The 15708-nt window shown below is 35.5% G+C and overlaps 1 protein-coding gene across 5 annotated transcripts; it reads right to left on the reverse strand.

Annotated features, from left to right (window-relative positions):
• Positions 1 to 1862: 1862 nt before the first annotated feature.
• LOC109093986 (tuftelin-like) lies at positions 1863 to 14655 on the reverse strand. 5 transcript variants are annotated; one of them, XM_019107659.2, is made up of 12 exons: positions 14400 to 14655; positions 8219 to 8293; positions 7081 to 7182; positions 6761 to 6847; positions 6604 to 6669; positions 6433 to 6510; positions 5031 to 5141; positions 4177 to 4400; positions 3965 to 4070; positions 3785 to 3868; positions 2727 to 2821; positions 1863 to 2610 (listed from the first exon to the last, which is right to left on the reverse strand). In XM_019107659.2, exons 1-12 carry the CDS (start codon positions 14454 to 14456, stop codon positions 2538 to 2540), a joined length of 1158 nt encoding a protein of 385 aa, XP_018963204.1. In that variant the 5' UTR covers positions 14457 to 14655; the 3' UTR covers positions 1863 to 2537. The 5 variants fall into 5 exon arrangements, with proteins under 5 accessions (XP_018963204.1, XP_018963205.1, XP_018963201.1 ...); XM_019107660.2 differs by having other exon boundaries at positions 8225 to 8293; positions 14400 to 14654; XM_019107656.2 differs by lacking the exon at positions 14400 to 14655 and adding an exon at positions 11361 to 11508.
• Positions 14656 to 15708: the final 1053 nt, after the last annotated feature.

The following is a 15708-nucleotide window of genomic DNA, read 5'->3' on the forward strand; positions in this document are numbered from 1 at the left end:
GGATTAAAATCAGCTGAATGGCCATTAAAGGGATAGTTCACATAAAAACTAAAATTCCGTCATTTAAGCACCCTTCACTTGTTCCAAACCTATATGAGTTTGTCATCTGTTGAGCACAAAAGAAGATATTTTGAAGAATGTTGGTAACAAAACTCACTTTAACCCTTACACCAGTTTTATACTAAGACTACTTCAACTTGTGGTTTCCAAATAAGATCCTGTGCCACATCCATGAGAAGAGCTGTGCAGAACGAGCATCATTTTAATAGAAATTGGGAGAGATATTCATTTCTGTGCTGTTGATTAGATGATTGTCCTTATTTGTTTTTAAGTGCTATTTTAATTTGTGAATTAGTTCACGTAAATATGTGTATAGGAGGGACAGTGTGGTTTGAGTCATGAGTCGATATGGTTGTTGTCATGGTAATGTGGTTTAAAGAGCTATGAGAGACTGTATATATTGACTTTCACTGTATTCTGAAGTCTTATCAGGTCAAATGAAGTGTCTGCGTCATCTGTACCTGCACCTCTCGGCCAGTGAGGGTCTTCACTAACAAGACGTCACTGGTTGTGTATGCTCACCAAGCATTTATTTGATTAAAAATACAGTACAAACAGTAATAATGTGAAATATTATTCCAATTTAAAATAACTTTTCTATTGTAATATACTGTATTGTAAAATGTAATTTGTTCCTGTGATGCAAAGCTGACTTTTCAGCAGTTTCAGAAATCATTCTAACATGCTGATTTGGCTCTCAAGAAATATTTCATATTATCAAAGTTTAGAACAGCTGAGCTGCTTCATATATGATACTTTTTTTTCCAGAAACCTTTGATAAATACAAAGTTCAAAAGAACAGCATTTATGTGAAATAGAACATACTAACATACATAGAACATTGTTTGTAATAGTTTGAAATAATGTGCATTGTATTTACTATCACATTTGATAAATTGAATGCATAATTGCGTCAAAGGATATTGTCACCCTCAAACGACTTGAATATAAAATACAGTGATAAGTAATGTGAGGGGAATAAAATAACACCCTGTTGTGTTTACACTGGAGGTCAGATTCAATGGGACCGCTCCATATCATAAAATTTTGATAGGATATATATTTCATTGTTTTTAAGATGCCATAACCATGTAACCATACATCACATTCCTTTGCAGACACAGAAAAGGCAAGACAACAACATTCATGAAACTTATTTATTTAAATATAATGTACAAGGTGCCATTCATTTAAGCATTGCAAACCACTTGTTTTTACTACAAAAATAGTATTCAAAAATAATAATGGATGTTACATGCTAATATGAAGCCTGTCTAAGAAATTCACATAAGGTTACACACGTTCACACAAAGAGAAAATATACACACTATTTACAAATGTGAAGGTGGATAAACATGGTTATGAAATGCATTCTTCAACACAACCCTGCCCAGAATTAAATTAATGAAGTATAAATAATCTCTATTATTAATGGTTTTTATTGTTATTAATGGTATTATTTTGATTTTTTTGGGTTGTGTGGGTGATCTGGTCAATTATATAACTAGGTGTTATAAAACCAGTTTACTGAATGTTGGAAATGGCTAACTGAGTAACTGTAGATTGTACTGCAGTGGCTGGCTGGACTGGATAACAGAGGTCACGCTGTGCCCTACTGGCCTGAACCGGTCTGGCTCACTGGAGGACAAGTGTTACATTCTTTCAAACTAATGAAACACTCACAAGGCGTCTTTGTTTTTCATAGAAGGTGAGTCATTGAATTCTTCCTGCTGTATCCCTTTGGTTGAGAAAAGCATTTAGATCAAGAATAAATATTTGTTGCAGTTTTTTGTTTCAGGATGAACTTGACTCACTGTGAAATGGGGGGTCAAATGATTAAAAAAAATTCAATAGCCACAACAGTACCACAGAACACATTTCCTGCCTTAATTTGGATACAAATAGATATAATTAAGATCCTTCAATCTTTAATTCACATACATAAAATAAAATAAAAACGTTCTTCTCATCCATTGTCTCTATCATTTTAACAGATTTTTCCCTGTGATTTCTGCGAACTCAGAAACCCACTAAAGTTTAGCCGAGCTAATACCAAAGGAGATTACGAGAGATAACGAGAGCTCAGTGAGGGTGTTTAGCATCACAATCTGTCTATTAACGTTGGGTGAAAGACATCGTCTTCAGAGGACCAGCCTCAAATAAATACCAAAATACACCAGAATCCATCTAGAAGCCCTTCACAAATCTCACAATAATGAAAAGATGAGTTCTTCATTTGTCTTCATATAAATGGATATGTTCACTTTAACAGTCCCTGTTCTATCAAATCTATCGTGATAATTCAGTTATAGTATGTAATCATGGCAATAACAGTAACAGACCTCTGCGCTGAAAATGCCTTTAGACTTTAAAGCAATCGCATGTCATTTGGTGAAGGTCTGAGATGTTGCTAGTATTCTCCTTCACTGTGTAAAGGAGGATGGTGCGGTTGTCACAGGATGTCGTTGTGGTAAGGTTCATGATTTAATTTCAATGACCTTGATGAAGGGCAGGCTCTTGTTGGTCTGGGTGGATGGTCTCAGAGGTTTGCTGTGGAGAAGACACATGAATTTGAATGTGTGTGCTTGTATGTCCGTTATCAAGCATATGTGACCATTTGCATAAAAAATTTGCGTTAAGCTATCGGGATCATTTGCATGTCCTACCTGTAGACAATCTGCGCATTGCTGTCTGATGGCAGGTACGAGTTTGACCTTTGACTCCCAAGGTAGTAATCCATCTGATCATGCATTTGTTTGTTCTGTAAGCAAAGCACATTCACAAAGGTCAGACGTCAGGAAACATATGAGATCACAGTTTACTTATCGCTTTTATATGTGGTAAAAGGAATTTTATTTAAAAAGAAACATCTGTGTACATTCTCAGCAGTAATTCATGAAATTATGATAACATGATAGAGAAAAGAATAATAACTAAGGTTAGGAACCAAGAACTGATTCTTTTTTAGGACTGGTTCCATGCTTTAAAATATCAAAACTCAATGACTTGAATTAGTTGGTTCCTTTTAGTGAATCAAAAACATGCAGCACAACCACTGTAGTCCAATTTCTGAATGAATGACTCTAAAGAGTCAGTTCTTCTTAGTGAATCAAACACACACAGCACAACTAGTGTAGATTCCTGAATGAATGACTCCAAAGAGTCAGTTCTTCTTAGTGAATCAAACACACATAGCACAACTAGCTTAGATTCCTGAATGTATGACTCGGTTCTTTTTAGTGAATCAAACACATGCAGCTTACAGTATATTTTACGCTTATTAATGAATGAAATTGTACCACGTTTTTTGTTTGTTTAAACATTTTAATATATACACTTTAAAATAATGCACTTTTTGAAGTTGTAAATAAATTAACAATTATTGGGGTACAAGAAAATACACTTTTAGTCTTTCTACTTCCAAATTTTTAACAAAAATGTTACATTCAATATGCTACTTGACGTTCTTTATAATTATTTATATCATTTGCAAGCAATTTTTGAGTAAAAACAGTTTCTCTTACATCAAATTTGTTTCATTGTAGTTAAGAGCAATTATCATTTTGAACTGTAAAAAATAATTATTTTAAATGTGTTTATTATTTCTAAAAGAAAAAGTACTGTAGTAAAAGAATCATTTATGGACCCATTAAGGAACATAATCATTCAGAGAAATCTGAACTAGAATCCCCACTAGATGTTTGTTTATATCCTGTGGACTGACCTCTGCCTCCAGCATGGCCACCTTTTCCTCCAGCTCTCTAATCACTCTGTCTCTCTCCTGAATCACCATTCGTGAGTTCTGAAGCTAGATGACACAAGGATGGAAAGCTTGAGTTAGAAAGTGAACCTACCATGACAAAAGTTTGTATGAGAGTCAGCGTTTGTGTGCATACACGCGTACCTGTTCAATCATTTGCCGTAGTTTTCTCTGTTGACTCTTGAGCATGTCATCCAAGTGATGAATCTTCTCTTTCAGAATTGCGTTTTCCTTTTCCACCTCTTCTAATCTGTTACATAATTAAGCAACATGTTTACAGCAACACCCAAATGATGCATAAAGTTAAAAAAGGCAAAATAATGTGACAAAATCAGTAAGATTTATCTTGCCCCCACCTCTCCCTCCCTGCATGGCCCTCCTCCCTCAGTTCGCGCAGCTGCAGGAGTTCGGCTTCTCTGGTCATGAGTTGGTCTCTGAGGGTGGAGCTCTCCTGCTCCATGCCACCCATGAGACGTCTCAGGTCTTCGATTTGCTGATCCTGCTGCTCTTTGCTCTGCTGAACCCTCTTCAGATACTCGCTCTGCTCAGATAATTGCTTCTTGTACTGCTGTGCCTCTGCCTACGACAACATGAACAGAGTAAAAGAATTAAATCACGAGGCACAAAAGACACATTTATGTTTAACTATTACACAGCTTTCTGCAATATTCGATTCTGACTGGTAAATCACTCCTAATGTCCTAATTGTCAAATAATGTCTAATTTTTGAAATATTTTGTATTAAAAATTGAAGATTTATTTGTTTATGTGGTTAGCAGTCCTGATCACCCTATCGGCATATATGCATTTCATTTAAAACAACTTGTCGCGACACTTACACTTGTACAACAGAGACAGTTTCAGGAAGTTGAAAATGATTCAAAGTTTCAAGCTGTTTCATTTTTTCCTGTATCATTTTGACATCAACTGTTTGCTTAACACTGAAATCCTTGACGTATAAGATGCAAGCAGTAGCAGATTACGAAACTGCACATCATCATGAAAGAATGTGCGATCTCACCCCTCCTGCACACACAGTTCTTTCCCAACCTGGATCTGACCCACGGCCATAAGGAATGTCTGCCACTGCATTAGTACTGTACAACTCACCTATCAAGACAATCTAACAAACGTTCCTTTAAATGCTCTCAGTAGGATCCTTGCATGTTGAGAAAGAAAGATGGCAAAAAGTGCATGCTAAGTGACTAACCAGCAGTTTTTCTCTCTCATCCTGGTGTTTCTTCTCAGCCTCTTGGAGTTGAGCATACACACGCTTACTGGCTTCCCTCATCTTCTCTTTTTCTTGCTCATCCACACTATCCTGAGAGAGAATACAGTGACAAAACATTAATGAAAAGAATCTGGAATTGGTTTGGTTACATTCAGATTTGTATGTGTGTTCATGTACTTCTTACATGTGTCTTGAATTAGTGGTGCAACATAGTGGTTTAAGCAATAAAAAATAGAAGCAAACCGTACTCAATTATAAACCAAGTCACTATCCCACAGTCTCACAAACAAAATATACGTCCTTACAAATTATGTCCATTCAAACACGCCCACATCTCTCCCAGCAGTTATTTATAGACGTGTGTGAGAGCGAGAGGATAATGTAAATTAGACAGAAAGTGGGAGGGACATTTTCTGTACGTGCGTCAACAGGGTGTGTGTTCTAACAGTACAATACTGACGTATGTTGTCATAACTCAGCTTTTCCACTCGTTCTCCTGCTCTAACTACCCAGATGCACACATCTCGTTGGGAGGCTAATCCTCTATTCAATCCCAAAAAAAATAAAAAATGCTGCCGCCACATTGGTTTCACCGAGCAACAACAGATAAGAATTTGAAGAATGTGAGAAACGTTAAAACCTGTTGAACAAATACTATTGATTATAAAGAACCATGGATAATTATTGCAGGTGGATTAACGTGTTTCCTGAGTTGTGCGTTTTTGTGTGGTTTCCTGGGTGATTAATTCCTCACTATCTTTAGGTTTGTTGATGTGTTGTGTGCTAACAGAGTGTTGAGATTTGTAATTTAGGTGTGAATAAGCAATTACCTAAGTGATAAAAAACAATTAACACCCAAAGGATACAGATTTTTTAACACAGCACATTATATAATGTGACTGCATTATATGAGTTAGTAGAACATCTGAAGTGCTCATTTGAATGGCTCAGTTTTATTTTAAATCTAATAATATTAGCTTTTTTTTTTTTTTTTTTTTTTTTTTGAGGGTTAGGTTTGGGTTTAAGGGGATAGAAAATATTTTTGTTGGTATTAAAATTAGGGATACACAGGGATACACAAAATTGTTACTTATTTTAGTTTTTGATGACAGAATAGGTAATATAAATATAGAAATAGAGGAATTGAGTATACTATTTTGTCTAAAAAAAATGAAAAACAAAACACTAAACGCTAAAATCAATTTAGGCATCACTATAAAAATGAAAAAAAAAAAAAAATTATTAAGATATTTGCTAAAGATTAAATTTAACTGTTGCAAAAATTATTAGTTTATTTAATTATTAGTGTTTGACTGATAACCTGCATGCATGCATGCATGTGTGTGTGTGTGCAAAGTAACAGTGCACATTAATGTCTCACCTGCCTCTCTAAACCGTTTAGGGCCTGTGTTAGTGCTGAATGAGTGCCATTAACTTTTCTGGGACCAGATAACACCAGCTGAGGGTGAGAAAAGGAGAGTTAGTTAACATTTTATGATTAGTATAGCGTAAAAGAAGTATATATGTAGACTGATGTGTTGTTTTGTCTCACCTTATGTTCTGTCCTGTGACTTTTAGCTGCCATCTGCTCTCTGAGGTTTTTTAGACAATATCTCACCTGCACACAGTACAACACTATTAATGCACATGTTCTGAAAACATCTAAATATAGGAGAGTGGGAAATGGTACAGAGGAGTTTTGCTCTTACCTCCTGTATTTGTGAAACTTCCTCTGAGAGCATCTTTAGACTCTGCTGGTGTCTGGCTTGTGCCTCTTTGCGGTCTTCTAGATATACCTATCAAGCAAACCCAAAGATAAAAAAAAAAAAACATAAGCACATAAGCATTGACATCACTAATTTTAACAAATTAAATGTATAATAATTTTAAGAATTAGTCTAGTGCCTAGCCTAGTTTAGGCAGAATATCAAATTCAGTTACTCAGAATCAGACCTCGTTATCATTTTAAATTAAAGCTCAAACTTCCAGATGTAACTGATCTATCATTCAGAGTTAAAGACACACCCACCTTGATGACCTCACCCTGGTCCTCAGACTGCTTGATCAGATCAGACTTCAATGGCTGCCGCTCATAGTTTGGTTGTACCAAAGCAAAAGCTCTGCCAATTGGCTGGAATGACATGAAAAATACATATTAAAATCCTATTGTATGCATACAGTATCTTAATATGTTATTAACTGTACTTTTATGTCATGCAACATCTAGAGGCTTGATCAGACTTCTACCTATTAAAGTAATATGATGTTTTAATTTTCTAGAGTTTACATAATCTAAAATGCTGCAAAAATATTTACAATGATTCATATTTCCAAATAAGAACTGAACTCATCATACCAATCTAATTTCCTCAGAATCAACCTTTACATCTGCATCTCTTTGCAGAAAACAAAAGCCACCTTTTAAACACACAAGGTACCAATAATGAGCAGGAATGGGCACAGATGTGGGAAAAGGGAGATGGGAAGTTATGCAATTTCTGGGATCTGAAACAATGAGCCTCTGGTTCTACAAGAACGTCCCCTGGAACACAGCCACATGTTCCTTGTGTTTATAGAGATTTGGCAGACAGACCGAGAGAAATGGACCAAAGAGAGAGCGTGTGGGGTAATTCTACAGAATCACTATCACAGCATAACCAGAAATAATCAGCCCATAACCATCAGTAGAGATAAGCAAGCATTACCATATACACAACAACAAACCATTAAAACATGCAAAATTGTATCTGGTGCCAGTTCCACGAACATAGCCACCATATGTGCTTTAAAAACTAGCCTGACCAACTAGCAGTTAGCAAATGGGTAATAAATCTTAATTTCAGATTCAGATTAGACCAATCTACCTTTTTATGTAACTGACTTAAAACGTTATGATTAGTCTTTAAAATTAGATAACTAAGCAGTTTATATAAATATACATATCAATTTTATAAATATCAATACACATTGACACTTTTTCATTCTTCTAAAACCTTCCCAGGGTCAGAAACACTGAACTCAGTCAAATATATTTTGAAATGGTCCATAAATGCTTATAAACACTGAATCAAGAGCTTGATTCTGAATGTGACATCTGAAAATATCAAGACTAGATCATTTACCAAATCATCTCTACTTTACTATGTGTAAAATAGGAATATACAGACATTTACCTTATCTGTGGTGGGCGGCTGGTGCTGGTTCTGCTCGTGGAGAGTCAGTCTGAGGGTTCTGTGCCCGTTCTGAATAACGACATGAAGAGAAGCACAAATGTGAGGGAGCGATGCAACAAAGAGACCGTTATAGAAAGCAAAAGGGAGGGAGCTGTATGGATGAGGGGAACATGTGGGGAGGAGAAACTGAGTAATGCCCTCTGAGAGAGAGAGACTGACTGGACGCTAATTGCCCATTCAAGTTTGGCATGAAGGTCTGTGGTTACTCAATGTGAAAGAAAAAAAGCGAAAGTGAAAGGCATTTACAGTCCAGTCTCTAGGATATACGAAGTCTGATTTGATTTGTTCCTCAGCTTCTGGAAAATTCTTGAGCCTTGCAGGCTTTGCCAAAGCTTTGTATTTGAATGTAAATTTAAATCGTTACAAAAATGGAGGAGGGATGCCACAAATCTAAACGGAACAATGCGCTCCAGTGCAGAACGGAATTTCACCATGGCAACCGGGACAGCCATCAACAACATAAACTACGTTTGCTGGACACAGGAAGAGACAAAGCAGAGACTATAAAGCTTTGGCAACGACACAAACAGATGAGAGGAAACACTCCTACACAACACAAGATAACATCCACATGAACAAATTAAGAGAAACTGAAATGAGCCTAACAGAATAACTATATATGGTATTCAAGAACATAATCTGATGAAATATGTAAAGCAGTGAAGATTGGAGAAATTAAACCAACCACACATGGCTGGATAAATGTGTGTGTGTGTGTGTGTGTGTGTGTGTGTGTGTGTGTGTGTGTGTGTGTCCATGCTTAAATCCGGAACATTCTGCTGGCTCTTAAAGTAGTCTGTGTGAGTCACAGTGGGACGGGAGGTCCTGAAAGTGAGCATGTGGCAGACAGCGTGCATAAACTGTGACATGTTTATTAAATATGTGTGAGACAGGTTCAGACTGACTGTGAAAACCTCCTATAGGGTGAAGATCAAGTGTTTAAAAAGTCAGAGCAAAGGTGACAGAGGACATTCTACATTCACATGAGACATATTCCAGTCCATACTGTATTAGATTAGATGTGATTCATATTTACTGTCATTAGGGCAATTATTATTTTAGTAATATTAGGGTGTAAATAATGTGGTCATAGAAGCCAAGACATCGGTTTAGTGCAATTAAAAAGGAATATAAAAAGAGGAAGTGATGTGTACAGTGATAAGGAATATAATGAATTGTTATAATGACTGTAACAGTGAAACTGACATCATGTACAAATAGAGAAGCTGCAGTGAGTTCATATAAAATACTGCAAATTGTTATTATTATTACCTATTACTATATCATCCCTGTGATCATATAGTATTAGGTAATAATTAGACAGAATATGAGATACAATAAAAGGATTATACTATTCAAGTGCAATTTACATTACATAACATTATGTGATTAAGTAATCAATTATACTTCTGTTGACAAACAATGCAGGATCTGTGGCATGTGCAAAAAAAAAAAAAATTTGCTTTCATATAGTCACTATTAAAAAATAAATCGATATATATTAAAGGAGTATAGAGAAGACATAATATGTAATGCATTATTTTTTAGTACATTAGCTATATTATATGTAATAATATTCTCAAGATCTTTATTTAAAAGTTGTTTTTTTGGTCTGGAGGTAATAAAAGTATGGAAGCCTGGTTCTGCCATAAAACTGTTTTTAAATCTCACAAATTGGACTTTGTTTCTCGTAATTGCGAGTTTATATGTATCTCACAATTCTAACTTTTCTTGTGAGTTTATATCTCACAAATCTAAGTTTATTTCTCATTATTGTGTTTATGTCTTGTAATTCTGAATATCTATAAAAATGTATTTGAACATACGTGATGCACTTTGAAATGTCTTTTGTATCAAAGCCTGTTCTCACCATGGAATAAAACAATTCTAAAAGGTATTAATGACTTTTTATCTCACAGTTTTGACCTTTTTCAGAATTGACTTTGATCAGGCACTGACTCAAGTATGTGAAATAGCGCTGTCAGTGATAGAGCACTTCGAAGGAGGCTACAACTCATGACTCTGAACATGTGGTCTAGTTTAAAGTCAGCCATCTCAAGGTGTGAACAGGAAATCTGTATGGTTGCGGAATGATATTTGACAGATGTCGATTTAATTCTTTACAGCTGACCAGTCTTTTATGAGACAGCGTCTATAGTTATGATGAGATCATGTCATGATCATGACAAAACAAGCCTCTGGACGTCTGAAGCTGGTTCATGCCTTTTTTGGAAGATAAAAGCCAGGTGTACTGACCTTAGCCAATACAGTTACACAATACAGTGCTATATGTACTCTATGTACGACATACATGTTTCATCACAGTAAGATGCTACAGTATACAGTACATGCACTCTCAGACAAAAAGGTCCAAAACCTGTTACTGGGGTAGTATCTTTTCAAGAGCTACACCTTTGACCTTATTTACTTCTCATGGTGCATGTATAAGTACATCAAACGTACATATTAGTGAATAAAGTGCACACATTATTACCTAAATGATACATATTAGTACCTTTTTAAAAGGTACTGCCCCAGAGACAGCTTTTGTACCTTTATTTCTAAGAGTTTAGGGACTTACTTTTAGACAGCTACAGTATATAGGCTAACAAACTAACAATAGCATGATCCTATACAGTTCACCAAACTACCACAAAACACTGTAAATTACATGTTTTGTCAAGAACATTTCATGTAAAGCTGGAAGTTACACACTGCTATATTACATGTCACAAAGACAGATTACATCATAAGTCTAGTGATGCAAGTTTGTAAACGCAAGCTGTCCAGGTGAAGAAAGATCTATTATTACTGTACCACTTACTAAATCACTAGACAAAACACAGCCAAACCTCAACCCACCAGGTCAAAACAACACATTTATCGTAATCCCATAAATGAGACAAAACAATGACACCGCACCAAGAAGACGGACAGACTAGACAGAACTTTCAGTCCATTAAAAAATACGATATTGTGTTATCTGAACTGTCAGTATCAAAAAACGACAAACACATCAACCAAAGGTGGTTTAGGACAAATTTGAAGTAAATAAATTACACCTTAATTTATTTACCTGAGTAAATCTGCAGGTACTACCGCAGGGACGTCCTGTGACTGTGTGCGAATCGGGTGTTTCCATAGAAGGCAAAACAGCATTTAGACTAGAGAGTCGAGATCATCCAAGTTCAACACCACACCTCAACCCAAGAGAGCAACAAAGGCACACACACACCTGCAAAATGACACGCACCCAGCACAAAACAATGTTCATGCCTGTAATGGGACGGGAATTAAAAAAATCTATTTGGAAAGAAGGTTGTGAGGATTCTGCTCGGGGCACTAGAACAACAGGCTTTTCATTACAACAGAGCGTTACATACCAAAACTCTCAGATAACACGCCATCGCTCTTTTAAATGGACGCATATAAACATGCATAGAAATATGTAAATATTATATAAGAGCTCTGTGAGATTTGCATATTTTGTGTAACACGGAAACAGAAAAAAACAGAGGCGTTGGCACCAGGGTATTAAGAAAACAAACAGACGCTTAATAACAGATGGAGAGAGATGGAGTGCAATGGCAATTGTTCACTGGAAATCAAACCAGGTCAGAGTGAAACCTGAACGCAGGTGTGAGGTACAAAGCAGAGAGACAGAAAGAGAAGAGACAAGACATAGAGAAAGAGAGGGGGATTGTTTGAGAGCCTTGAGTGGAATGTGTCATTGGATACAGGTCTCTGGACCTCTCAAAAGGACAGATAAAAGACTCTTAGTCTAATCACACAAGCGTTTTTCCTTGGTAAGATGTAAAGGTCACATGAGAAACCTGAATAGCTGCTGGTAAACTGAGACTGTATATAGACAATACTGAATCTGAGTGAACAGAAACATTAATAATGGCACCATTAATCATGTTAGAATGGAAAGAATTGGGATTTTTTATATATTAAAGTTAATAGGTTATGAAATGCCAAAAGTCATTGAATCAATGAGTGGATATATATATAAATAAATAAAATGTTTGATCCCACAATTGCGGGTGGAAGTTTTCTTCCATCAATATTCAACCAATTCTATCAATATATTCATTAATTAATTTACTGGAGTTTTTTTTTTTTTTTTTATGAGCATATGTACTTAAATGTTGTTCATAGATGTTTTGCATTATCAAAAGTATCTGCATATTGTTGCCATTCCCCTTTGACCTTTCCTGTTCCACATAAAGGGGCCTTTTATTCCACACTTCGGAGTGAAAGCTTTATGTTTTCCTTTCAATGTTCAATTAAATTATTTATATTTTTTATTTTTGAATCTTTTGAGACCAGAAAAAAAAATCTAATTTTCCTTGAGGGGACTTTAATAAATAAATAACTAAATAAATAACGAAATAAATAAATAGATAGGTAATAAAAATAAATTAAATTAGTAACAAACAAATGAGATCATTTCAGTTCTTAATAATCATTTAGTGTACTCAGAAGTGCTTCCGGCATTGTTGTGAAAAGACAAATCACAAGTCAATTTCAACTCACCTCAAGGCAACACAACCGAGCCAAGCTTTCACATAGCGTACATATTTGTTACTACTGTATTGTAAATCCTGTATATCACCCCAGGAATAGTACCACAGACACACAGAGGGCTAATGACTATCAGTGCACTCTGCTTCATAATGTGAACTTGATGAGAGAGGCGAAACGTATACTTTCACAGAAGCCACATAAAGAGTGAGTAAATACAAGGTATTGAACAAGGGAGCGGTAAATGAGCAAAATAAATGGAGTATATGGAGGAGAGAGAAAGTAAATATACAGACACAGCTGGTTGCACAATAGTTTAAAAAAAATAGTTTTAAAAAGGTGGAAACGCCTTACATAACCTGAGATCATTCGACTAAACTTGTTTTGTTGTATTTAACTCCACACAAAAAAGGGAGCGCTTTTTTGCTTTTTCTTCTCCAAACCAATTTCAAAGTATAAAAGTGAAAAAGTGTCAACTTTTAATGTTTTTTTTCATCATAATCTATTAGAACTGCTTGAAATCATTAAAAGTCCTTTCAGAGTTAAATTTTTATGTTTTTTTTTATAATGATTTATTATTAATTGTTCTTTTGTATTTTGGTGATTGTCTAGTCCTTTAAAGAGCTTCCTGTTTAATGATGTCCTGTATTCATATTTGCAAATGAAAAACATGCAAAAACAGTAGCTGCTGAAAAACAGGCTACAATATGGTGCATTATCAACTCAGACTTTTTAACCAATCTGAATGACCATTATGTTAAAGAAGGAAGGAAACCTTCCACAATCAAGCAAATACTTGAGCCCTGTCTCATTTCCTATACCTTCTTGCCAATTTTACATGCAGAAAGCATGAAATATATATTCAGTTAGGGCATAAAACCAGTAAGTGCACAAGGCTGCCCAGCAACCTGGATGGAAAGCTCAGGTTAATAATCTAACTCGACATAACACTTATTATATACAGTGACACGGAACAGCTGGTATTTGGATTAACTATCCCCTGTTCTGGCACAAATGCCTCTTACAGGTTATCAGGGAAACCACATTTCAAGTAAGTGACATTAAACCAGATTAAGCATCTGCTGTGCATACAGAGAAGGGCAAAGGGAGGTAAAGGAGGTTTAGTGCAGCTTGTAACTGTAAATACTGTTAATTAATAAAGTGTCACGTTTAAACTGAGATAATCTGTTTTTACAAACTTCATTTCGACAATATAAATGAATGAATGAATGAATGAATAACTGGACCATGCAAATAGTTAGAAACTAACATAGCACCTTTAATATTTTACCAGGAAGATTACAGAGGTTCTCTTTTATGCGTATGATGAGAAAACGATACAGAAATCTTTGGCAACGTGTGTTAACATTTGACCTTAAAACTAAATATTTTAATTATATTTTAATCAGTTTCACTAGTGCTTATTCATATTCATAGGATATATTCACAAACATTTTATGTGCATATTTGATTCAGATATCAAGACCTGTGCAACACTATGCAGATAAATGTAAGACGATAAAAAATAGCATATTTGTTGTTTTTCTAGAGATAGTAAACAATAAGTAGTGAAAAAATTGGTACATACCATTCTGTCATCCCATCTGATTTCATCAAATGTGCACATACTCCCCATTCGATTCATGTTTTTAGCTTGATGTATCTAAACTCAAGAGACAACAGTACTTCAGTAAATAAAGATAAATATGACCAGAAGTTGAATATCGCCCTGCGCGCGCAAACTCGTCGCAGTTGTGTTTTGTTGTGTTCTGATGTCGTCAGTCACGCTGACTAATAAATAGCCTCGGTGCAGCTCTCACCGCGAGCTGAACGGTTCTGTCAGACACTCTCCTCCTCCTCCTCCTCCTCCTCCTTCTCTTTCTCGCAGGTTTCACGGGTCGTTACAAGTCGGAGTGAAATCTGTCGTGGTGTGACCTCATTGCGTCGGCATCTGTCTCCGTTTGTTTCGCCTCAGCCCGCGGGAACAGTGTCATGCGGTGTGTTCCACCTGAGCGACACGATCTCATTCCACTATCCCGAGGTTACGGAAAATTAAGCACTGCGATTTGATAGAAACTATCTTCAGACTTAGTCAGTTTCTTCAGAATGATAGCCTGAAAACATAGGCCCTACCTAGGCTACGGTAAGGCAACATTTCAAGCAAAACTAAATAAATAAAATTAAAATGATACTATATATTTATATAGCTTTATAGTACAGGCTATTAGTAGTAGTAGTAACACTTTTCGTCATAATCACAAAAAATACTATTATTATAACAGTTATTATTCTTATAATATAAAACAAAATTTAAAGAAAATAAATATTACTGTCTCCATATAGATCTGAAGGTAGACTACTACATAATGTACAGTACCCAACTATACTAAATCAATTAATAAACATAATTTTTTACTTATAAATAAAAAATAGAGGAACAAAAATCTGACTCAAGTGAGGTACCTGTAATCAGACTCCTATGTATGTCAACATTCACCTGAAGCCCATCTCAAAGTCCTATAATTTGATGTTTCACGCTGTAATTATTGGATGCACACTGAAATATTTAACAAGTTTGTGATCCAGACCAGACACAACTGGAATAAAAGTTCGATGAGCAGTTTTAAAGGACAGTCATAGATATGCTGAGGGAATAAATTTAGCAGGAAGTCCAGATAATAATGAACAACAAAAAAATCCACGTTTCCATTCATATCCCTATCTTTACATGTCCATATCATTCTTCTGTTTAGTTGTTAAATTGCATAAATTCTGTTCAATTCTATATTGCAAAAAAATAAAATTAAGATAAACCTTATAGTAAATAAAAGAAAATCCAAGAGTCATTCTATACAAAACAATTGCCATTTGTCTCTCATATGTTTGTATAAAAATGC

Source organism: Cyprinus carpio, chromosome A16, assembly GCF_018340385.1.
Source record: "Cyprinus carpio isolate SPL01 chromosome A16, ASM1834038v1, whole genome shotgun sequence".
NCBI classification, from domain to species: Eukaryota; Metazoa; Chordata; class Actinopteri; order Cypriniformes; family Cyprinidae; genus Cyprinus; species Cyprinus carpio.

Coding starts and splice junctions, on each gene's coding strand:
- LOC109093986 (XM_019107656.2), bottom strand. CDS start 11,426: ATGGAAACACCCGATTCGCACACAGTCACAGGACGTCCCTGCGGTAGT. Junction 7,183..8,218: donor CCACCACAGATAAGGTAAAT/GTCTGTATATTC, acceptor ATGTCATTCCAG/CCAATTGGCAGAGCTTTTGC. Junction 6,848..7,080: donor ACCAGGGTGAGGTCATCAAG/GTGGGTGTGTCT, acceptor TTTGCTTGATAG/GTATATCTAGAAGACCGCAA.